The 26,083-nt window shown below is 44.4% G+C and overlaps 1 protein-coding gene across 8 annotated transcripts in view; it reads right to left on the bottom strand.

The window, feature by feature from the left end:
• PTPRM (protein tyrosine phosphatase receptor type M) overlaps positions 1–26,083 on the bottom strand; it is a 749,942-nt gene that overhangs the window by 15,034 nt on the left and 708,825 nt on the right. For all 8 annotated transcript variants that reach the window (XM_082697317.1, XM_082697320.1, XM_082697313.1 and 5 more), the window contains one exon: positions 17,885–17,982. In XM_082697317.1, coding sequence (XP_082553443.1) covers positions 17,885–17,982 — 98 coding nt within the window. The remainder of the gene's footprint in view (positions 1–17,884; positions 17,983–26,083) is intronic.

Below are 26,083 nucleotides of genomic sequence, written 5' to 3'. Positions count from 1 at the left end.
TGGTGTGCAGAGAAGAGACCCCTCTCCAACAGAGCTGGGAGGAATCCCAGAGATAGCTGGTTGACACTCATTTTCAAGATCATTGCAACTGCTGCACAGAAGGCTTTCGTGTCTGAGTTTCAGCACTTGGAATCACTGTGTTCTTCCAACTGTGGCTGCACATAGAGGCTCAGAGAGGGCAAGCGATTGGCCGGAGATAAAGAGCCGGCGTGGGCCACGGCCAGCCTCCGTCCTAGCCTCTTCATTCCTTCCATTTCTTGCGTCCTAAATTGAAGAAGCGGAAGAAAGGCAGGCCTAGGGAGGGCAAGTGACTTGCTCCAGGTAGTGAGCTGGATGGGTGTGAGGGAGAGGCTGCAGACCCAAGCGCCGGTCCCAGGTCCAAGGCTCTCTGGGAGGAGCGAACTCGAGGTGGATTATACATTCTTCAGTTTTGCCAGGTCTGGCTTCGGGATCCGGGCCCAAGTGGGAAGCTTTGCAAATGATTTTAGCCACCCTGCCTTTTTAGGAGCGAGAGAGGGTATGATGGGTGCTGGGGGTGAGCGGGAAGAACAAAAGCACACTCTGAAATCATTGCTCATTTTTATCCAGGATCGCGACCTGCTGTGTTTCTCCTGGGGTTTTCTGTATCACCAACTCTAGCAGCTGGCAGGAAGGAGCCTGGGGCAGACCGGGTCTATTTATGGGGACTGTATATGGGTCCTAAGACTCACTTTGCTAAGAAACTCATAATTAAGAAAGCTTAAGGAACTCAATGTTAGCTCGTTGAACTAGGGGCACCATAGTGTGATCCAATAAACACAACTGTAAAGGGGTAAAAAAGAAAAAGTCACTGTTAAGAGTTTTGATTTGTCAAGAGGTTTTTCAGCAAGAGCCATCATCCAAAGAGATAGTGGCCACAGTCTTATTAATAGCTGCGTGCAGGGTCAGCCAAGTACAGCTTTGATAGAGATCTGGGATAGCAAGAGCTAGAACACTGCTAGAAGCAGTTACCAAAAAGATCCCCAGCCAAGAGCAGTTGCCAGCCAAGTTTCCAAGGGAGCAGATTTATTATAATCAAAAAAATTTTTTACAGTTCTCTCACAATAAAATCATTCATTCATTTAAATATCCCCCAAATACAGATTGCTTGGAATCATACCGACAAGCATTTGCTTTTCTCCTGCTATTTTGTGGTGTTGCAGCCAGTGACTTATGCTCTCTGAGCCTCAGTTTACTTCTACATATTATGGGATGACAGCACTGATTTCATAGGGAGTTTGGAAAGATTACCCGACATGATGTACATCAAGGCTTTGTCTAAAGTACCTGACTTTTAAGAGGTTTCCTAGATCTTAGTTCCAGACCTGCTTCCTTTGGCCCTGGGGCCTCCTTTGAGCAGCATTTTTGAAGATAATTTTGAAACTGGCACTAAATCCTGAACTTCTGGAAGTCTGGATAGTCTGAATTTGGGAAAAGAATTCCATAGCCTGAGTAAATCCCCCTTTCTGTAAAAGGGGGGGTTTACTGTAAGCTTTGGTTGAACACCCCCGCTCCCTCAAAGCTCCTGGGTTTCTATCTGGTTTTCCAACCATGCCCATTAATGAATGTTACATATAATTCCTGTAATAACGCACAAGGTCACACCCATATCCACAGCATTTCTTTCATCAACTGCAAAGAAATGGGTGGACTAGTATGGCCCTTGTGGCATTGTGAGGGTCATCTTACAGACCATCTGAAGAATCTGTCTTGTTACTTTCCTCTCTAGTTCATATGGATGAAAAGAGTCCTCCCCAGCTCGATCTGAAAGCATCAGCTCTTCCAAGGAACACATATATTCAGATGGCTCATTCCCACCTTATTCAGTCGGTTTGGCTTTGCCTTGTAGCCATTCCCCAAAGGTCCTTCTGCCACAGGAGGGAGATTTTCCAACACGGAGGACAATAGGAAATGTGTGTCATAGTCTAAAGATCCTTCTGAAAAATGAGTTTCGGGAATCTTTTAAGCAATGATAACATTACATCTGTATCTGTATTTTTCTTAAGTCTATCTCTGTATTTGTATTTATATATCTCCCAAGGAGACATTTCTTGGAGTGAAATCTGACAGATCTTTGAGAAAAAGGATCCGTATTTCCTCTCACTGGGGTCACAATTTAGATGTATGCAGGAGTTTTCAGGTTTGTAAAGTTTTAAATCCGTTGACTTTACCCAAGTCCTGAGACTGTTCTGAGTAGACCACATGGAGGTTACAATCATCCCAAGTCCTAGACAGGGTCTGGGATTGCATGCCAACTCACACTCATTTTGTGGGGGGGTCACAGTATTATCTCTTCTTTATAAACACACAATCCAAAGCTGGGAGAGATGAAGAAGCAGACTGGGAAACTGAAGGGTTCCACGTTGTGACTTCAGTGTGGCCATGCCCGTGTCTGGGCTGAGGGGAGCGGTATCAAGGCGGTCCTGCCAGTCATTCAGACAGCTGGGAACCCATCACGACAGCCATTGCTGGAGTACAGAGGGGAACGAGCTATGGTTCTAAAGCTCGTGAAGAGACAGGCATGTATAAACAACAAATCAAACTCAGGGCAGAATGAAAGGCAAGGTTAGTAGTCGGGAGCACGTTACCCGGAGCCACATGGTTTGGGTTCAAAGCCTGGCCTCATTTCTCAGCCGTGTGACCTTGCACATGTTACCTAAGCTCTCTGTGGTTCCGTTTTCCCATTTGTACAATGGGGATAATAACAACGTTTTGTGAAGATTCATTAGATTCTTGTTCCTAAAGCTCTTAGATAGAATATACTTGGCACAAGTAAATGTTTGCTAAAATTAACAAAATGGAAATGGCTATTGGAAGTCAGAGGAAAGAATATGACTTCTAAAGGAAGAGATTCAAAGCTGTGCAAGGGAGTCCACATTACAGATGAGATCAGAAAGACGAAGTGCAGTTTCCGTGGATGGCTGGGGCAGGGAAGGCATTCTAAATGGAGAAAGTTGGCAGGGGCTTCTCTAGAAAGCCTGCGTGGTCCTGAGCCTCTGTTGGGGTGGCAGGGGTGGGGGGAACCGCAGTAGGAACAGTCCCTGTTTCAAATGCTCCATCTCCTTCAGACACTGTCTTGGCTGAACCTCGGTGCTATGTAAAACAGCAGAAATGGTGTTGGGAATAGGTGGGTGTTGGAGAAAAGGCGGAGAATGCAGGAAATGAATTTCTGCAGGACTAGTCCCTTTGTGAGAGAGCCTGGCATCCCTGGAACCATCCTGGGGCTCTCTGAGGCCGAGCCAGCTGCCCTGCTGGGATGGGCGGCTAAGGACAGAGACAAGCTGGATGTGGGGTTGCAGACATGAGTCAGCTGGGCTTGGGGGATCTAAGGGCAGGTGACTGCCCAGGTTCATGAGTCAGGCATCTCTGTCATCTGCGGCAGAGTAGACAGTAGTAGCCAACTGCCTGCATAAGCCAGATGGGGTGATTACCATAACGGATATACCTTAGTTCCTAGAGGTGAGCTCAGGGACTTGGCCTCCTGCCTCTTCTAGGCTGCCAGGATATGACCTCTCTGGCTTATTTATAGACCAGAAATGTTCTTGAAAACATGACTACCTAACACAAACACACACACACACACACACACACAATTTTTCTAGGCAGAGTCACAAAATTTATTTTTAAGGACCACCCATAAAAAAGGTAACCTCTGTAGACAATCACATTTGGTGATGGCATGGCATGGTGTAATGGAAAGAGCCTGGTTGGCATATAGGAGAGCATGGGGCTAATTCTACCTGAATGATGATCCAGCCATATGACCTTGTGAAAGTCACAGAAAGATTCTGCTTCTCAGTTTCCTTAATGGCAGATGAGGAGAGTAGGTCATATGACTGTTCAGATTATCCCAAGTTTGAGAATTATCCTGAATACATGACTCTAGAATGAGGTGTTTTGGGAAGCCATAGAGCACAGAGGTCAAGAGTATGGTTCTAGAATTCTGTGAGCTGACCGTTGCTAGTTGCATAACCTTGGACCAGTTTTGTAATGTCTGAAGTCTTCAGTTTCTTGGCTGGAAGGTGAGGATAGCATAATGCTTACCCTGCAGAGCCACGCTGAGGGCCTAAAGACCCACCACATTGGCTGGCATATGAGAAATTGCCACTAGCCCTCAGTGGTAGTTGTCACTGTGCCCCCTTACCATTGGGCTAGCACCCCTGTGGTTCAGAAGTGTAGTTCACCTCGTGCTCTATTGATTACAGCAGCTCACACTCTATGGTCGATGCCAGGATTGGGAAGACAATCAGCTTTAATTTCAGAAACACAGATCTAGGCTAAATTCCTGTGAGATAGTCCTGTTCCAATGAATCTCTTTGGGCAGGTCAATGATTCCAGGGGTTAAGGAAGCACCAAAAAAGAATGTACATGAGTCACTGGCTTCACTGGACTCTTCCTCTGTCCTCCTCCTTAGGTTATCAAAGGAATTGCTAAACAGAGCAAGAGAATTTGAAGAATTTAGCCACATGGATAGGTGACCTACCTAATGCCTGACTGAGAGTCATATAAGTTACCCTGAGTAGGGGCAATATGTGATTCAACCAGTTGAATGGATGGAAACTCCCACAGACCCACTCCTGATTTTGGCTTCTCTACGCTATGACAAGAATCCATAAAGGAATCTATCTTTGGTGAGATGATGAATGTACCCTGCTTTTCTAGAATAAAAATTCTCTGTCCACTGAGAGTTGTAAGGGGTCAGGTTTCCGTTTCTATCTCAAAGGAGACAGTCTGAAGTGAAGAGAGGTAAACCCCAAAAGAGAGAAGCTGAGTACAGTCAGCAAACCCCTCACTGCATTATTTGACCCTCTTCTCCGGAAGGTGCCCCGCATTTGCTTGCATATTTCTTCAGCCAGATATCCCCAAGTCTTTAGGGCAAGGAAAAGCAAGTCCTCAGAAGATGAAGTTAGCAGATCTAGAAAGCAAAGAAGGGGGAAAAATTTGCATTCAAGATGGGACATCATTTACTGTGGGCTTCAAAAAAAATTACCAAAGAATAGGATATAACTGCAGTGTGCAAAGTGGGGGGAAAAAAAGCAATTTTCAGGGGCTCATGTGAGCAGAACAAAGGTGGAGGGCTACTGCAGCCTTGAGATCATCCAAAATTGTGTCCAATTATCCTGCCAAGAAACTGTCTCCTGCCCACACAGGTACCCACATGACTTGGGCTGTGCTAGAAAACTCTCAGGCTAGGAAGCCCTGGTCCCTGGTGCCCTGGACATCTGCTGCTCACGCAGGCCAACCCCACCCCCTATATACACGAAGGCAGGTGACCACCTAGATAATGGGCAATCAAGTTCATGGGAACAGGGTGAGACGAGAGAGGGTCCAAGGCCAGGCCAGGAAAGGAGGCACTCTTCAGGAAGACCAGACACAGACGAGTGTGAGATTTTCCAGGGCCAGTCGGTTGTGGCAACACAGCAAATGACAGGGCTCGAGGCGGTGACCCGGAATACCAGCATGCCCAGACCATCATCTCCATGGGGTCTGCCGGAGCATGCCACAGAGCTGACCCGCGTGGCGCTCGTAGTTACCCAGGGAGCCAGGACGGCGTGTGCCCAGAGAAACATGCTATTCAGACCTGCAAATCTGCTTTGATCCACAATACCCGGCATGATGGGAGGATCAGAGATAGCTGATAGGAAAGTGTCAGATGACTCCTAGCAGGTGAAGAATTGGACCCAAAGCTGAACTGACAACTCATCATCCATTAGGTAAAAAAAAAAAAAAAAATTAGTTTTTTTTTTTTTAAAGGGACATAATGGGGTAGGCTGAACTGCTGAGAATGAATACAAAAGGGTTAATTAGGTAGGCTAAATGTAGATTTATTTCTGTCATAGCCACCAGAACTGCAGTGAACCCTATTCATACCCACAATGACCTTGTACAAAAATGGGTGACTCTGGATTTCAGCCTATTCTCCCAACACGGAAGACAGCAAGGAAAGGGGGGCAGCAAACAGAGATTGCCCTTGTATCAAATAAGTTATTCTGCACTAGCTTATATATTCCCTCTTCTTCTTCTTCAAAAAACACTTACTAATTTTTAACACTTCTATGTGTCCAGCCCTTCGGGATTCACAGGGAGATAAGCTGGTCTTTGCTCAAAGGGGCCTGTCTTCTTGCAGGGGGGAGAGCAAAATGGTACCCAAGGGTGTTTTGCCCCTTCTGGCATACACTGTGTGTCATGCCTCTAATACTGGATTGTTAATGTCTCCAAGGCAGGGATCCTCCCTTCTGTCTTCCTGGCCCTCCCCTCTAGCAGGTGAAGAGCTCACCCGATACCCGCACGGTAAGGAGTTGCACGTGCAACAGAGGAAGCAGGAGAGACGAACAAAGACTCTGAGGGGTTAAGGTTTCTGTGCAGACAACAGCAGGGAAACAGGTGTGTGAGGCAGATAGAAGACTGATTCTGTCCTCCCCATGGGAAGTTCATTAATTCACGGTGACAATGCATACAGAATCCAGAAGAAAGACACAAGGGTCTGGGCTTGGAACAAAGAGAGTTGGCTGTTCCCAACAAGGCAGAGAGCATTTCTGAAACTGAGGGAAGGATGTGTGAGCAAGGGAGTGTGTGTGTGTGTGTGTGTGTGTGGTGAGTATATCTGGAAGAACCTTCTTGTTAAAATTGTGAAAGAGGAGTCTAGTCTAGTTACCCATGTCAGCAAATGTGAGGGAAGGGAGTAGCTCTTCTTTCAAAAAATGCCGGTATGGACACACATACACACATACACACACACTCTCTCACACAAACACAAATTTATAGGAACACTATCCAGAATACATTTTCCAGAAATTAGGGTCAGCTTTGCAGGTATCAAATTTTACATAAGAAACCTCATGACTTTAAGCCTTAAAAGGCAGTGCTTCGTAATCTAAGCCTTCAGTAAGACTGGAGAACAAAGTTCTGTGGTTTTCTCCTCGCTTCGTTCTGATAGTATTTGTTTTCCTTTCATCTCACGTTTTTCAACATCGTCCCCCAATTTAGTAGTCAATGAAGTGTTTCCTAGTGGAATGAGCTGGTTTGACAATCGTGCCCGTTTCCCCAGGTCCTTTATACCAGTTTACCTTTCAATTACATAGATTTGCTACCCAGACTGGATTGATGGACATTAAGTAACACGCTGCTTCTCTAACGGACTTGGGGGGAGCAAAATAATTATTTCTACGCACCAGGAGACAGTCTTCCGGATGTAAAAGTGACTCTTGCAGCTGTACAGGCCATGATGGGGTGTGTGAAGATATCTTTATTAAATGCTTGCAAGAGTTCTCTGGAGGGGTCACTCCCCCCGCCCCCACACCAAGCCCCTTTCCTGCTGCACACAGGGGACAGAGGTGGTACCACTGATCAGAAATAAGATTGCTCGATTGTGTCCCTTGATAAACCAGGAGATTGTGATAGGCAATTCTGAGACTTTTTGCAAAGAATACCCTCTCTCAAAAATAATAATTGGCCGTAGCCCGATTAGATCATTTTGAAAAGAAAATTTATGAATTATAGACTGAGCATCTTCTACGGTCCGCATAAATGAAATATAGATAGAACACCAACAGAATCTGTCCCCTCGGTACTTAATCACACTGCAATATTCCTCTCTAGATCTACAAAATTCGTGTATCATAGTGCAGAAGAAATAGGAGCAGACAGCTCTCTCCTGAGGAGGCGACGCTCTAGTCTTTTTCCCTGAATCATTCCCTTTTGAAAAATCCAGACTCCGTACTTTCCTCCCGCTGTGGGTGTTCAGAGCGGACACAGTGAGTGCCAGGCAGGTCCCAAGGCCACGGGCATTAAAACAGAGCTCAGCTGTAGACGCATCTGTTTTTCAAACAGATCTCGGCGCCAGAACATAAACAATAAACATACAAATATTCTTCATACAAACACGGAATTTTAGAGCTCATTGGGCCCACGTCCCTTCATTTCGAGGATGCGTAAACTAAGGCCGGGCAGTGAGACCCAGTTGGTTTAGTCCGCGAGAAACGTCCCCACGCCCTTAATGTTCACTTGTGTCAGTTCTGTGAGGACTCTGGCTCCCGGCTGGCCCGGGATCCCCGTGCGGCCTGGCCCTTCTTGTCGCCAGCCGCATCATGCTTATTCCCTTCCCTAGTCTTCCCTTCTTCCCGAGGCAGGAGCATGCCAGTTCCGACCTCAGGCCAACCCCCTTCCCCTGCGTTCTTGGGCCTCCCTAAAATACCTATTTCCCCAACCTCCTCAAGTCTTTCAGCCCACGGCCTTGCTTGTACCATCACGGGGAAAACGAAAGTTATCAGGAGAGGGTGTGATTCCAAGGTGATTGTTTAACGTCTGGTTCCATTTATTTAAATGCGTCATCATCTGTCTCTGTTCTCCTGGCTCAGAGGACAAAATGTCACCCCTCCTAAGGCTGAACTGAAGACCAGCACTCTGCAGCCCCTTCCTCCTGCCCCTCGGGGGAAAGTCTCCCTTGGCTGTCCACTTGCTAATGTTCAGTTTCTCTTTCCTGATTCTTTTTTCGACATAAAATTTTCAAAGGTCTTCCACCTATAAAAAAACATCCTTTGACTGTTAATGCCCCTCTGTCAGCTGCCATGTTTCCTCCTCTTCCCTTCTCAGCTAAGCTTCTGCCAAGTTTAATTTAAACTCAGTCTGTATGTCCCATTTTCTACTCTGGCCTTGACCCTGCAGACGGCCTTCAGCCCTCCCCGTCTCTTGCGAACACATGTTATGTGGTCACTCGACCTCCCTAATGTATACTTGACTTCCTCTCGGGGAGCTCCTTTTTTCCCATGGGGTGGCTTGTCATTTCGGGGTCCTGGACAACAAGGGATGAGCCTATGTACCAACCTAGAGGAGTTGGATGCCCTGCCCCCATTACTGGAACCCCGAGCACAGTGAAAATGGCCCGGAAGTTGTGAGCACATGTTCTCTCCGCACCAGAACCTCGACATCCCTCCGCTCACTGACCCTCCGGACACTGCCTTTCCCCGTTTGCAAGCCGCCTTCTTCTTCTCATCAACATGCTGAGCTCCGAACCTTCTTGCAGGAGATTTCCCTTTGGCTTCAATTAGCCTGAACTGATTTCTGTCACATGCCATCAAAGGACCCTGATGGGTCATCCCTCGGAAACTACTCAGGCAGAAGGTCACCAAAGACCTTTTCCTTGTTACATCCGGTGGCTGTTTTTCTGCCTTTAGATTACATCCGCTCCTTCTGCAGCACCTCCTCTGTGTCCCCTTCTCCGTGTCGCTCTGTCACCCAGTCCTTCAGTGTACAGATCCTCTCCTCGATAAAGCATTCGTTCGCTCCGTGTTCATTTTGAACACATTTCTGCAGTTTCCCTTAGGGGGCCTGTGGTTCCCTCCGACTTCTTTGCTGACTGAATCCCAGCTGCTCCTCCATACTCGGCCCCATCCACCACATCCTCTGGGAAGCATCTGCAGAGAAACCTCTCCAACTTTAGCTCCCAGCTTGATGAGGGGCCTTGTAGGAACCACCACAGCATTCTGAAACCTCTGTCATAGACTTGAGTCACCTTGCTTGCTTCCCCATTCCTGTGGACATGCTTAATTTAAAAATCTTCATAGCTGCAGCCTTTTGTGCCTAGACACACTGATGGAGGGTACAGCCCTAGCTTGTTCCCTGAAAGAATGCCTTCCCACCTTGTCTGGGACCTTCCTGTCCCCTTGCCCCTTTCTTTTCTTGCACCTTTAATCTTTGCTCCCAATTGCATCTTCTCTTCAGACTCCCCACTATGCTCACGTCTACCCAACCATTACCACCACCCCCACACTCAGCCCCACACACCCGTGCCCTACCCCCAACTGTGATCATACCCTGAGCTTTGCTCAGCTCTAGGTGCTGCTCTCTTTCCTTTGATTTGCATCTCCAAGAACAAGCTACTCTAGTGGCCTCACCACTCACAGAGTCACTGTTTCATGGTCACTGCATTTGTGGTTGTCACACTATTGAAACCTGGTATGTACCAAAGATGGTGGTGGTGGGGTGACCTGTGGAGCTCTGGAGAGAACACGGGCTTTGGAACAAAACATTTTAGACATTCCAGCTCTGTGCCCTTGGCCAAATTATTTAACCTCACTGAGCCGTACGTTGCTAACTTTGAAAACAGAAATCTTTGTATGTATCTTAGAGGGTGGTCATGATAACTAAAAGACATAAGGTTTGCTCATCATTTAGTAGAATGCTTGGCACAGAGTAGGTGCTCAATACATTCTGCTGTTTACCTACCTTGCCCCTGAGGTACCAGACCTCTTTGCAGTTTTTGTCAATACTGCTCACCTTCTCCTTATTGAAACTTTATCATCTCTTACTCAGGATTCTGGGATCTCATAGTGAGGTGACTTATTTCTCTTGTATACCATTTTCAGTCTCCATTCTGAGCTCCTCTTTCCTGTCTGCCCCTAAATAGATAATCTCTGGTGCTCTGTCTTCACTTCTTCTCTTCTTTCTCTGTCCCCCCCCCCCCCAAATGCCATGTTTCTGTCATAGTGGTTATCACTTTGTATTGTAACTTTTTTGTCTGCCTGTCTTTCTATCCCTTAGATCATGTCATATCTTTTCTTCTTGCTATTCTCAGTCTAGGCCAAAGCCTAGCACATAGTAGATGCTCAGTTCAGATTCATACATTTCATAGTTAGTCTCTATGTCTTCAGCTCATGTATCCCTCCAGAGCTTTCTGGAAAGACCCACATTGTTCATTCAGCATCTCAAACTCAGCATGCCCAGAATGAATCATGTTGATTGCTTCTTAATCTGGCTTTCCTTTTTCTTTTCTTTTTTTCTTTTTTTTTTTTTTTTTTGGAGGAGAGGGGTAGAGAGAAGGGTTACTCTTCTTATTAATAATCTTCATATCGATCCAAGTCATAATGGTAGAAACCTTGTTCATATTTCAGTTCTTTTCCCTTATTAGCATCCTAGAGAACACCCAAATTGTGTGTCTCCCATAAATTCCCAACACCTTTGCCACAACTCAAGTCCAAGTCATCTTTCCCTGAGAGTCTTACTCTGACTCCAGGGCTTCTGTCACCTTTCTAACCCTTTCTGTAGTGGCTGCTAGAACTGCCTTGCAACAACAGTAATTAGAACATGTGATTTACCAGCTTGATGCCTTCCACTACAACAAACAGACCACCACTCCCTGCATCTACCTTTGCCATGTCCTCAGGAGCCCACAGCTAGCCTTCCAGCCTCAGTTAGCTGCCCATCCCCAGTAGCTCTCACAGCTGTCTCAGACCCCTCACTCTTTCTCATCTTGCCATTGCTCCCTTTCTCTGGGTTTTTCCTACATTGGTTATGGCTCCGTTTTTCCCAGACAGACCCAGCTCCTCACTGTGTTCTCCTTGATGTCTCCTATGCTTCCTCAGGCAGAATTAGCCCTGCATGGGTGCTATCATCCTTGTGACTCATATGTATTATAGCTCAGTGCTTAAATGGTTCTCTATTACCATTTTCATGTTCCTTGAGGACAAGTGCATCATAAACATCTTTGTATTTCTTTGTGCCATGGATACAGTAAGTATATCATTACATTTTGGAGACATCATGCTGGAAAGGGAGTAGAAAGCTTACTTTTGGGTTAATTTGTGCATAAAACAAATTGGGCTCTTTGGTTAGTTTTCTAACATTTTAAAGAGGGGAGCTGAGAAAACCTTCGGGCAGAGACACCCTCAAAGGTTCAGTCGGACAGCTGGGGAGTTATTCTTCCTGGAAGAGCTGCCTGGCACGGAAGGGTCCATCGAGAGTCCCTCTCCTATTGCTGAGAGCTCAGTACCAATAACTGCCTCGCTTCTGGGGTGACATGCTGGTGGCAGGTGCTGTGAAGTGTGGCGGTGCCTCGGTGGGAATCATCATAGTTTAGAGTGCCGACTTCACTCTTTTTCCCCCTATTTTGTGTTAACATTATGGAGGGAGGTATGGCTTGAATCAGCTTCATTAATAGGATCACTGAAATGGCTGCTGGTATCAAAATGGTGAGAAATGCTTGTTGAATTAGTATAAATTAATCAAAGGCTAATGCTATAATTACACAGTTCACAAAACATCAATCTTAAATATCCAGTTCATTAAAAAGGATCTATAAAAGGCAATGAGGAAAGTTCAAGACAGAGAAACTTTTGTAATGTCTATAAAAAGAATTTGTCTCTTCCCTGTCAGGTACGAGTTTAATGTCTTAGAAGAATTCAAGAGATTCTGTACAAATATTGCTGGTATTTTGCACTGTTAGGCATTACCTAGGTTATTCCTCCTATCAAGCATTATTTCCACATTTTATAAAGGGGCAATCTTGTGTCTCTCTTGCTTCTTCCATTGATCCTGGATCTGGTGGCTTCTGGAGAGAAGCAGATGTCCTTTGTTGTATGTGACAGGGGCACTTGGAATCTTAATATACCTTCCTTGCTTGTGAATTCGAGAGTTAATTCTGACATCTAGTGTTCATCTTAAGCTTCTTTCTTTGTTACTCTTTTAGTAACAAATATGAAAGGAATCCCAAGTCAACCTCTTTGCGTTGATAATAATCTTTAAAGCATCCATTCTGGTAGTTGCATGCATCCTCTCCATTGAGTGAAGTTAATGCCTCTGGTTTTGGCTTCTCTTTTCTCCAAACCACTTTATCACCTGTTATCAGAACTCTTCAGAGCAGCTCAAAAATAATTCTCCTATATGACTATGAGACCTCATTTGGATTTTTAATAAACAGTCACATTCTAATGAGGTCTTCATAAAACTGACTAAATATGTTTAGAAATCATTAGCTTAAATTACCAGCACAAAAATCTCCTTTGGGAGTCCTGCAGATTTGGTTATAAGATTTTTGGCAGATGGATTAGTACAACAACACAACAGAGTTTCTGAATCTCCACACAAACGGTGTAAATGGGAATGCCTGGGAAACAGGCGACTGGATAAAAAGCTCGATGTCCCTCAGGTGGGTTCATTAAAGAGGGAAAACAATCACAACACATTCCGGAGCAATTTAAATGCCAGGTGTGCAGCCGTCGGCAGGTGCCAGGGAAACTGACAAGGGTCCCTTCCCGGAACACATGGGCTGAAAGAGGATGCACGGTGGTGACAAGGAAGTCTTAGATAATGACAGGTCCTGGCAGATGTACTGGGGACCCCGCTGGAGGGAAATGCAGCGCTTGTGTCTTAGGCACCAGGTGCTGCGACAGAGAAGCTTCCCAGCGGCTCCGGCCCCAGCAATTACAGCCGCCTAATGCAGAGCGCTTCAGGGCAGAAATCAGGGGAAAGCGGGTTCCCAGCTCTGACTTAATGAATCAGCAGCAAGTCTGGGTAAACAAACAGGCATCCACCTAGCTCATGTCTAATTCATGAAGGACACACCATGTGCAGTAAACATGTTAAGGAGGTAGTGGTTGCCCTTAAAAACCATGTCATCTTGATTTCTTCCGCGGTTTGTTGTTGCTGTTTTTAAGCATGGAAAACGGGGAGGTAATCTCTAAACAAGTGTGTGGCATTAACAATGGGAAGTGGCGTGGAAAAAGGGTAGTGCATTTTCCCGGAGGGAATGTGACCTCTTGTCAAAACCCCCAAATCACGCCCGGCATTTCAAGGACAGATGCCATAAATTCATTACTAATTGAAGGCAGACCCATCCATGTTGCTGATGCTAACGAGGTGAGCATTCTTCAGAGCTGACCACATCCCCAAACCTGGCAAGGATTCGGAAGGATCTTTTTCTTTCTTTCTTTTTTTTAAATAAGCTTACCAGACCTAAACTTACTGAGTTTCTTTAAGCCTATGGGCTTTCATTTGTGACTAAACCTGAAACCTAGTCACCCTCCCCCCTTCAGCTGCCTACTTTTAGCTGGGATTTCCATGGTTACTTGTCCGAAGGAATAGTTTCCATTACAAGAACCAACACTGACCACCCTGGATGGGGTGGGTCCTGGTGGAAGGAACAGACCACCACTGCGTGGCCTTTATTTTGTATCTTCCCAAAGCCAGACAATTCAAAATGCAAATTCAAATGTGTACAATTCGAGGTGGTGAATAACTTTTAAGGAGCATGGTCACAGGGGAAATAAGGCACTGTGCCAGTAGTCTCCAGAAATCTCTCTCCATATCACACATGGGCAGTCAGTAGGTAATTGTGAAATGAATGAAGGATTGAGAATCCAACACACATGCATTTCAGGGAAAGAAACCCACGTACATAAAAACAGAGACAATTTCAGTTTAGCTCTTTCACGTTACCCTTGCATAGGCTATTTGCTGATGCTAAGTTGGAAGAAATCTTCATTTCACTGGGCAGCTACTGAGTGCCCAGAAGGCAGAGACCAAAAATTTCGGTGACGTTGAACATTTTTTTTTTCAGGAGTCATTACTGCTTTCATAGCAAAAGAATGGGGTGGAAAAGGTAATTATAGACATCACTATAGGTTTTAGGTTTGTTGGTGGAAAGATAAGGGTGACACTAATACCTGTATTTATGAAGTTCTCGAAATGGGCTGGGAACTTCTCTAACCACCTGATGCATAGAAATTCACTTAATGTTCACAAGCACCCTATGAAGCAGGTGCCACGACATACCCACAGCACAGGTGAAAGGTGGGTGGCAGAGAGGTTGGGTGGCTCCTTCTCGGACAGATATCCGGTGAGCACCTGCCACCCAGTCCCTAAGCCAGCTCCCCTGCTCTGGCTCCCAGCAGAGGGAACTGAAAGAGGAGAAACAGATTTTTGTACTTTCAGGACATAAAATATTGCTTTGTAAGTTTTTATACTTCATGTATTGGTCTCCTGGTATCTACCCCATTGTCTTAGGACTTTATATCTTTAATCATACAGAAAGTTTTCCATTTTAATAAGGTCAAATGTCCCCATTCTTTTCTTAGCATATTAAATATTTGGTATCTTTGAAACACTTTTTTTTAAAAGGTCAGAAGTATTTTCCTTCATATTTTCTTCTAAAAGTTTTAAAGCTTAATTTATAGTTTAAAAGCTTAATTTAAAGCTGTATTTCAGTCTTTACTTGGCATTCGTTTTTGGATTTTTAATGATTTTTTCTTTTTTGTCTGCCCGAATAACCAAAAGTCCCAACTCAACTGATTACGAAGCTCATGCTTTCTCCATGCATGGCCATAGTCAACATCTGGGCTCTTTTGACCTGCTGGTCTATTTCTCTCTGCCCAGTTTATGGGACCCATAATTTTCTATTGTCCTATGTCCTTGTCTGGTTTTGATGTCAAGGTTATACCAGTTTCCCAAAATAAAGTGGGGGAGCAGTCTTGCTTCTCTTCTCCTCAAATAATTTTTTTTTTTTTTATAAGATCTGGAGGCTCCATTCCTTGAATATTTAGTAGAATACATCTGTACATATGTCTGGGACTGGTGCTTTTCCATGGGCCAGTTTTCAACCATAATTCATTTTTTAATTAACATCTATTCAGAATTTCTGTTTCTGTTTGAGTAAGTCTTGGAAAATCATATTTGTTAAGAAACTTACCTAATTTGTGTCAATTTTCCAACTTACTGTTAAGTTTTTCATATTATCTATTATGATAAAAGAATCTGTACCCTCTTCTAAATAATGAAAGCTTTTGGCTCTCTATTTTTTACTTCAGATTGTCAGATGACTATTTCATGAATCTCTTCACAAAGCCTTTGTGATTCTGTTGATTTTTTATTATTGTTTCTTTACTATTTATTTGACATTTATTACACATGAAACCTTGTATGTTGTAATTGTTTATCAATTATACGTCATTAAAGTGGTTTCCACTTTAATGCTCTTCTATTCATTATTTCCTGTTTTCTTTAGTTGTATTCTGTTCTTCACATATCTTCTTGAGTTAGATGCTCAGTCTTTCTCCTCTTCTAACAACATTTAAAAACATATATATCGTTTTAGGTACTATTTGATTTGCATCCTATAAGTTTACTCTCTGATGCTTCTTTATTCATGGTTCGAACTATGTTCTGATTTATATCAGGGCATTTTACTTTGACCCAAGGGTTGGTGGAAGTGCTTTTTCACCCAAATCCTCAGTGAAGACTGATCTGCCTCCTTTTCACTTCCCAGGCCTGGTGCCCGGCTGGCTTTCCCCTTTCTACCTCCCTCCACCTCCCCAGACAGTCCTTTCTCTGAGAGTCTATCTTTTACAGGCTTAGGTTTTCTGTGGCAGCCTCATTTCAAATTCCTAATCCTGCACAGGCCTATCTCCTTTTTCAGCGGGCTGTAAAACCCAAGATCCAAGACCCCCCACCCCCCTGCCTCCAGGACTGACCCTCCCCACCTGCCCAGCTTCTAGAGAGCAGCAGGCGTGTCCACTCTCTGTCTGGTCCTCATTCTTTTGGTTTCTAGTATTCTCCTTTTTTGACAGCTAAGCTAAACATTTTTAACATATTTAGTTACATGTGATTTACACATATAGTACATACAAATATATTAAAACACATATTTATATTTTATCTAGAATTTCTAGATGTTCGTAGGAGGAGGGTTTTCAGATTATTTAGTTTGTTATTTTTGCTAAAATTGTAAGTATCTCCCATTTCTTAAAGTCTCTCTTCTTGAGTTGCACCTCTAGATACTTCTGAAAATCCTTTTCTGGAAACCACTTTATTGACGTATAATTGATAAACAATTACAACATACAGGGTTTCATGTGTATACCTGGTGAGTGTGGACACATGCGGATGTCCTGATGGCACCACTATAATCAACGTAATAGACATATCCAACCCCTCCCCCAAGTTTCCTGTGTCCCCTTGTTGTTTCATTTTTTTTGTAAGAGCACTTAACATGAGATGTACCCTCCTAACAAATTAAGTGCACAACACCATATTATTAACTATTTTCCACCAGCAGAGCTCCAGAACTTATTCATCTAGTGTAACTGAAACTTTGTCCCCACTCAACATCGACTCCCCATTTCTCCCTCCTCCAAGTCCTTGGCAACCACAATGGTATTCTCTGCTTCTACAAATCTGACTATTTTGGAAAATTCATGTAAGTAGAATCATCTGTGACTGGCTCACTTCACTTAGCATGACGTCCTCAGATTCATCCACGTTGTTGTAAATGGCAGGATTTCCTCATTTTTTAAGGCTGACTGAGAATCATAAGAAACAACCCCTGGATGGTGTCCGCCCCCATTTCACTTCCAGGCTAATCTCCAGACTGCCCTTGCTGCTGAGGGCCAATCTCACAAGGTCAACCTTCTCTAAGAATAATGGTTTCTTGAGTGGAGCAGAGCCATGAACCCTACTATAAAATCAAGCCACTGCACCCTGTGTATTTTATCATTTTTGAATTCCACTTTGGAAATAATCCTAACACTTCCAAGGTCATAACTACGTAAGGATTTCCTAGTTAAACAAAACTAGCTCTCATGACCAGTCCCTCCAGATAAAGTGACACAAGACTTTAGGAGCAGAGGGTGATCTCTGTTTTACAGGTTAAGAAACAGAGAACCGGGAAAGGAAAAAGGAAGCCAGGGGAGATGTGGGAATGCCCAGTAACGACAACACCCAGTGCTGCAACACAGTTTCTGGAGTCAATTTTCCCGAGTTAGGGAACGCAGTCACATGCAGTGCAACGCCCATTGAGTTTTGACACCCAACAACAAGTGTTCGTGCTCAGAGGTGTTTTTGTGTGCTCAATATAGCCAGATAACAACTGCTTTTAAATCTTGAGTGCCTTTTCTGTCTGTTGCTATCGCAACAAATGAAAGCAATTCGGTCTATGTTTACTGATAATTTATAAGCGAGTGCAGCAAGCGAGAGGAGATGGTGCAGTAGTTCATGATTTCTGGAGCACACATGATACTTCGAAAGACCCTATTTGCCTTACTTCGTGTTACCAACCAAGCAAGGAACACACAGCCATGTAGGTGGAGAGCCGACTCACCCTTCCCACTTCCACGAGGTTGGTGACCATGATGATGCTTGCGGTGTTTTCATGCCACACCATCCTCCAGAAGTCATAGATGGTCTCTTGCATTGGGCCTGCAGCAAAACAGAACATGGGCTTTTTTTTTTTTTTTTTTAAATTTTGCAAGTTTGCAACTGGAAAATTTCTGGGGCTTACAAATAAACTGATGCATACCCAACTGGCAGTCCCCTCACTTTTACGGGTGGACGTGGTTCTCCTTTCTAGTGTGGATGCAAATAGGGACTCTTTCTGAAACAGCACCTATAGAAATACTGAATTTTTCATTCATGGTTGAATTTTCTCATGTCGTCAAACATATCTGCATTCGAGCTCTTTCTACCCCTCTTAAACTACTGCTGTGAAAGAAAGTTATTTCTCCATCATTTAGCTATTTATCTCCATAATACTCAAGAGTGAAATTTTAAAAAATGGATAGCATTACTCTTCCTGCTAACAACTGGCAGATATCCCAGGGAAATGGTAGATAGAATGAAATGAGCCTCTATAGGAAAAATGGCCTTTTCTTGTTTCTAATATTTTTCCTTTTCTGTGCTATCTGTCAGATTAACCTCCCCCCTTTTTTTTCCACCTAACTTCCAAAAGTGAGAGAGAAGTTAGACTTTTAAGTAGCTGTACTTCCTGTCCCTGAACATGATCAGCAGCTTGGGCTCAGCTCTTGGGATTGAGCATTCAAAAGCCGTTCTTATGGACTGGGAAGAAAAAGGGCAGAGAGGCATCACAAAATGCTACTTCTATAGGTACTAGGTACAGAAAGTTGGAATACAAAATTTCTTTGAATCCAGATTTGTAAAAATACTAATCTCTACTTTATGCTCGTGCATATTTGAGAGTGTAAGTCACAGTAGAAGTCTTTATAAGACAAGCAGAAACGGGGCACCTGGGTGGCTCAGTTGGTTAGGTGACTGCCTTCGGCTCAGGTCATGATCCCGGACTTCCAGGATCGAGTCCCGCATCAGGCTCCCAGCCCCTTGGGGAGTCTGCTTCTCCCTCTGACCTTCTCCTCTCTCACGGGCTCCCTCACTCATTCTCTCTCAAATAAGTAAATAAAATTAAAAAAAAAAAAAAAAAGACAAGCAGAAATGCAAGGAAATGAGAGGAATATAACTTCAAAGGTACGAGAGTCCCATGGTATGTATGGAATCACACGACTGTTCAGGCACATGCCGGGACCAGGACCCAATCGTACCGTAGGATCTTGGCATTGCAGATGACTGGATTTGAAGCTCCGATATTTGGATTTGAGATGTGCCTCTGCCTCTGTGTGATTTTGGACAAGGCAGCCACTGTGAGCTTCAGTGTCACCATCTTTCTTTATCTACATACTGATCTCAATAATGTTTCTCAGGGTTATCTGAGGATCCCCGGAGTTAATGCATACTCAGGCGTTTTGTAAACAGTGGAACATTAGAACAAACACAAGGTGTGTTTAAAGGTATTTATGAGAGGTCCCTCCTCAGCTAAGGTTTGGACGCTGAGCAACGGTGGCACACCCAGGGGCCCCCTTCAGTCACCTTCCGTTCCTCTTGACCAATTATCAGCTGGTTCTTGTGTAATTCTTCTTTTCCTGCTTTACCATCAGAACCTCCTTCCCTTCTGTCCACAATGGAAGCTTCTATTGTTTCTCCTTGCTGCTCTGACCCCACTCTCACCTTTCCCAAGAAAACAGACTCCACCTCCTGATCTCTCTGCAGCTCGTCCCTTTACAGGACCCTGCACACCACCTCTCATGAAGCTGGGTCTGCCACTTCAGCCCATGTCCCTTGGCGTGTTCATGCCATTCTCCTGATGTATGGGCTGAAGATCTCAATGATTTCAATTGAAGGTTACACAGGGGACAGGTAAACATTGGATCTTCTCCATCACTACCTTTCTAGCTTGTAGATAGGAACATTCACTGTGTACTGAACAGCCTGTCATTTATTCACAAGAAAAAAAAATGCCCCGAGTCTATGTTTGTGTAAACAGATAGTCTTCCCAGCATAACCCCCAAACAAAGGGGTGGCCCAGACACTTTCCCCTTCCTTCACTAGATCACAGACCTGTGCCACCTACTCTGAAAGTTCCAGAAACAGTTCTGATGACAATGGCTATAGGAGATGAATTAGATACTCCAGGATCATGGAAGGCGTGTGCCTGAGGAAGAGAAGATACTTCTCCCTTCAGGGCCTGACAGGAGTCACCCCAGAGACATTCCAGGCTCCAGGCAAGTTCCCACCAGCAGCTCACTTATACTTTCTGAGTTTTAGACTCCCTTGTGTTTACTTCATTTCAGTTTTCCCTAGAGGGAAACACAGTTTACTACGCTTTCTGTGGCACCTTATAGACTACCTGGGACATGGCAGGAGCTCAATGAATAAATGAATTAGTCTGTATGCCTACTTATAAACTGTATTATTTATTATTAAAATATGTCTAAGTATTAAATAATATTAATATATCATATTTGTATAAATCCCCTCCTCAATGGATGTTTTGGAGATTATCAGTAGAAGCTGGAAAGCACGTTGGTTTTACTACTTGCCAATTCATTGAAGGGAGGACATCTTTTGCAAGGGTCTCTTCAGAATGACAGTGACCATCATGCAGGCCTCAGAGCACTATGACGGAACTGCTTCCAACCATTAAGTGAGTTACTCCTCTGTTTCCCGGACTCGAGGCTTTGTATCTCAGCTCAGCTTATTTCCCTAGGTAACCAGAATGCCACCCTGGTCTCCAGTAACTGTTCTCTACCGAGGGCCATGGTTCTCAACTCTGGTTGCATATTACAATTATTGTGTAGCTTTCTAAAAAGTTAGGCAGAGCAACAGGCAGAGAGAGGGGGGTTGATCCCAGGACCCTGAGATCATGACCTGAGTCAAAGGCAGCCACTTAACTGACTGAGCCACCCAGAAGCCCCTGAATCACTATGTTTGTATCCTTTGGGTAAATACCTAGTAGTGCAATTGCTGGACTGTATCAATATTTTTAACTCTTTTCCAGAGTGGCTGTACAAGCTTGCATATGCTAAGTGAAATAAGTAAGTCAGAGAAAGACAAACACCATCTGATTTCACTTGTATGTGGAATTTAAGAAACAAAACAGAGGATCATAGGAGAAGGGAGGGAAAGATAAAATAAGATTAAATCAGAGAGGGGGACAAACCGTAAGAGACTCTTAACTCTAGGAAACAAGCTGAGGGTTGCCGGAGGGGAGGTGGGTGGCGGGATGGGGTAACTGGGTGATGGACATTAAGGAGGGCACGTGATGTAATGAGCTCTGGGTATGATATGAGATTGATGAATCACAGGCCTGTACCTCTGAAACTAATAATACACTAATGTTACTTAATTGAATTTAAATAAAATAAAATAAAAATTCTGAGATCCTAACCCAAAAGACTGCTTTAATTGGGCTGGAGAGGTGAGGTCTGGGTGTGTCTGCACATCAGAACCCCACACCCACAGCACCGGGACGTCTGGCTCCACCTTCCATCCTCTCAGGAGGTCTCATATGCAGATGCAACGCAGAAAACCCAAGATTTGTTTGTTTTGAATCTACTGACTAGTCTAACTTTATATACCAGCAATTTGAATCCAGGAATCCCATTTCTCTCTGACTTAGAAGGAACTTCATGCATCGAATGGCGAGGAGCACGGCTACACTGGCTGGCCGAGGAGCTGAGGCAGTTAAGATGACAGGGCTGTTTTTGCTGTAGTTTTTAATGTTTACCTAACTACATATGGGTTATCTTGAAAACAAAGGACATTTATAAGCATCAGGGGCTCATTTGGTTGATGATATAAATGGCAGTCTTGATAATTTTCTTGTCTGCCGACGTAAAAAAAAAAAAGAAAAGAAGATTGGAATAGACTAAAAAAACAATTAAAACAGAAAAGTTAGACAAAAAAAGAAAAGACTGGGTCTTTTCTGGGTTAGAATGAATTGGGTCATTGTTCTTTTCAATGCTAAAATTAGGACAGTTATCCAGAAGAACTAAAACAGCTTGGGTTAAGATCTGAAAATGAATTTGAATGCAAAGATTATTCTAAGCTGATCCCAGGAGGGAAAAAAAAGAAAAAAAACCACCATCCAAGGCGAGGGTCCTGAGTCCCCACGTCCCCTGGTGCGGATGTGCTGTGGTCTTCCTCGTCTCTTCTGCCCTTCCCACCCGCCCCCCACCGCCCCCTGCGCGGGGTACTGTGCCTCCATATTTGAAAGTAGCCCTTGCTGACACACCGTGTGACTTTCTCCCTGACCTGGTCACAGTAGCAGTTCACCGAAAAAACTGCCCAGGGGCAGGCTCTAGAGAGTCTTGTCTTCTGGGCTAATGATGCAAGATATTTTCAACAATGCTTATTCAAATTTTGTTTGAAAAAGAAAAAGGAAGGCACCCCAATTTAAGGTTTTTAGGGCCAACATTGGTCAATACTGTTTTTCTTTTCTCTTTGAAATTAGTCAAATAATACTGAATAACATATTTCAAATTATTTCCTGAGACACGAATACATTAGGACTCAGAGACCTAGGTCTTACAAAATCAAACAAGCGTGCCAGAGGCCAGGGCAGGGTAGCCTTTGTGGATCCCAATGGCCACTCCCTTTGATTTTGGCAGTTCCTGGTGGGATCTGAGAGACCCTGGCCACTCGAAGCCTATAGACACATGCCTGGGATGCAAGGCCATTACCCCTGGCACCCACGCCCTCATAGGGCTGAGATTTGGGGAGTTCAGTGTTTCTCTGCCTCTGATGTCAGTCTCCCAAAAGCTGGTGTGAGGACAGTAACAGGTCACTGGGGATGGCTCCAGGCTGGACAAACAACTCCTGAGACAAGGAATCTATAATAGCAGACAATGGACTCTGAAAAACCTCCCTTGTTCCAGGGACCAACGGCAGTGACCCACAGCCACAGTGACCCACAGCCATAATGACCCAAAGCCGCGGTGCCCCACAGCCCTGCTGTCTGATTTCTGCAGTTTGTGGCTGGGTGGAAGCTAGAGGCTGCTTTGGCTGTGCCTTACAGATGTTCCTGCAATAGGCAAGAAGGTTATTCTCAGCAGTCATCCCCTTAGGAGACTAAAGTATTTAAAATGTAAGGTCTTGAAATTTCAGTATCAGACCAATAATACATTCCATTTCTCTCACAATAGTTGGCTTACACGGACCTCTGCTGAGAAGAAAATGTATGCAGGGGCCATTCTGACCACCACGAACTCTGGAAGGAACAGCAACAACAGGAAAGGTCAGGGAGGACCAGAGCGCAATGGGAAAAAAAAAAAAAAAAAAAAAAAAGGCAATGAAAAGCATAAGTGAAAGCCATTCAAGGATGGGCTCTATTGTGTTCAGATGAGTTCTCTAGTTCATGGGAAGTGAGAGATATTTAAAATCATCATTTCAAATCTTGATAGAAGACTTGTATCTCTTCTTTTCACATTCTCATTTCTATACATTTCTGTGTTAACTAGAGCCACTGAGAGGTCAAGGTCCTTAAGCTCCCAGTGGCATATTAGTTTTTTGAAGGGAAGAAAGGTAGTACACTGTCTTTCAATCGCTATCCATTGTAAATAGAAAAACGTCTGACTTCTTTGAGGGACTGTCTATATTGCCCAGGTCCCATATGAAGTATGTTATATATCTTATCTTATTCAGCTAAAAGATTTCAATCCTATATAATGAGCACTACGGTTCTCCCACATTTTACTGAGAGGACGGGAGGCTGAGGAAGTCTGGCACATCGTCAGAAGGTACACGGCTAGTGGATTGTAGAGCTGACCTTTGAGATTTACCCCACCATGTGACGCTGCCTCCATGCCAATGTCAAAAGCAACTCAGAAGGGTTCTAATTGACAGGAGTGTGTGTGTATGTGTATGCGCACGCGTGCGCCCAGTCATCTTAACCTGGCAAGAAGATAACAGAAGAAAACCCATGTCAACTACCTGAGACTACCTCCTTAAACATGTGTGTTTTTCTTTTCTTTCTCTTTCTCTCTCTCTCTCTTTCCTTCCTTCCTTCCTTTCTTCCTTCCTTCCTTCCTTCTTTCTTTTTTTTTAAATCAGGTTGACTCCTGCCTTGAAACCTCCCATGGGGCCAATGAAATCCAACTGCTTGACAAGCATGGCCAGCCCCAGCCCTCTTTCTCCACCACCCAACCTCTCCTGCGTCCTGAGCTTCCCCGACTCCGGAGCACTTCCAGAGTAGAAGCCCTCCTCCAGCTGGGCCTCTTCCTAAGCAGATGTCCTTCCCAGCCTGCAAGTCCTGCTATCTCAGCTTGGCCCAGTGAAGATGACCTCGTCAGGCAGGTGCTCCAAGACCGGAGCCATGGCTCTCTGTTTCTTTATTTACCATCAGCGGTGATGATGGTGTGTTTTTAATGAACCTATTCCTTGGTGGTCCATGAGTGTGGATCTACCCATTCAGGTCACAGTTTCTCTGTGCCCAGTGGTTCTACACCTAGCTTGCTTCCCTCGTCCATACCCCCTTGCTGGGCCCTGGTGGGGATCTGAGTGTGAATTCCGCATCTAAGGTGAGCATTCGGCTTGCTCTGTGTCAGACGCTCGTCAAGGTGTGGAAGGGATGCCAAGGTGAGTGACAGAAACACGTCCCTACTTTCAAGAGGCTTTCACCTTATAGGAGGAATATATCACACTCTCACTTAAAGGGCAGTAAAGTAAGTGTCCTAAGATGCTTGAACTTCAAACTGAGCTGTGTATGACTCTGGAGACACATGGAGATTCCCCATGGGGCACAGGATTAATTTTTAAAAGGATTCATTTCTAGATATTTAATTCTACGTGGATGTTACCAAACTGATCTCCCTGAGAAGGAGCCACCATGCACAGCAGTCTTTCTCACACTTAACCAAACCTTCACCCATCTCAAATACTATAATGGGGCCCTGCTCAAGTATACAACCTACAAGTCTGAAGCAAAGCAATTGACTGAAAACACATGGCTTTGTGCTTTCCTTATCTGAAACAAAGCTCTGTTATGAAAAACCTGATGTTAGAAATGGGGTACATCTATTTTAAATAATGGAAAAATTTTATTTCTTAAATAATGCCATTCAATCCTGTACTTGATCATATTAGAGACTGGGGTATTTTGGTTCATGTTAGGATGCTCTGAATCAGAACACTTAAAGCAGTGGAGGCTAGAAAGTTTTACTCTTTTTTGGGGGGGTAGAGGGGGAGAGGGAGAGAGAGAATCTTAAGCAGGCTCCACGCTGAGCACCAAGCCCGACATGGGGCTCGATCTTACAACCCTGAGACCATGACTGCAGCTGAAATCGAGAGTCAGACGCTTTACCGACTGACCCACCCAGGTATCCCTGCCTATTCTTTCAAATGAAAGTGGAACGTTTTGCTGGTCCACCAAATTTTTCTAGATGAAACCCAGGGCTCAAAGTTTTACGTGTTTCCTTTCAGGTTAGATATGCTGTAATCCATCAATTAGTGAAAATATATTTATCACATATCATAAAATATTTATTCTAATTATATAAATCCTCATTTTATCTTGGCAAATATTTAATATTATCTATCTCCTTTTCATAAGTGGGCGCAGTGGGCTGGAAAGCGGAGTCCAGCTACCCAAAGGCTGAGTGCAGAGGGAGTCGTAGAGCTCTCCTGTGGGATTCGGATGGACGCGTGTCTGTAGTGGAGGGACCTGTTTTATTTATTGACCCAAAACTCCAAGAAACAGGAATTTGCTGAATATGAAGATTAAAAAAGGGTAAATAAAGTGATGAGACTCTATATCGATTAATAGAGGGGAAATTTTTGAATATTTTACTCTAGACATATTAAAAAATGTTCAAATATTCCAAGGATGGTTCCCTGGGCATGCAGGTGGCTGGCAGAGACCAGCAGTGGAAATGCCCAGGCAGCGTGGCAATGGCTGGGATCCCGAGGTAGTGGCAGCGTGGCTCCAGGTGGAGCAGCACATGGAAGATGGGGGTGCGAAGGTCAGAGCAGTGGTGGGCAGGGTGACAGCCCTCCGGGTAGCCTTGACCAGCTGGTATACTCAAGGTCACCCAGTGCAGAGACGAGGCTCACATTTGAATCAGACGGGGGAAACTGAGGCTACCCTTGGAGGGGGTTTTGGATGAAACTGAGCCGGACTCTTGCTGTAACCTAGTGCACAGGAGCCCAGCGAGGCCCTGGGCTGGAAGGGGGACCT

This window comes from Mustela nivalis (genome assembly GCF_964662115.1).
Source record: "Mustela nivalis genome assembly, chromosome: 14".
NCBI lineage: Eukaryota > Metazoa > Chordata > Mammalia > Carnivora > Mustelidae > Mustela > Mustela nivalis.
Note: the sequence above shows the minus strand (reverse complement) of the source record. Positions and strands in the feature narration are given on the sequence as shown.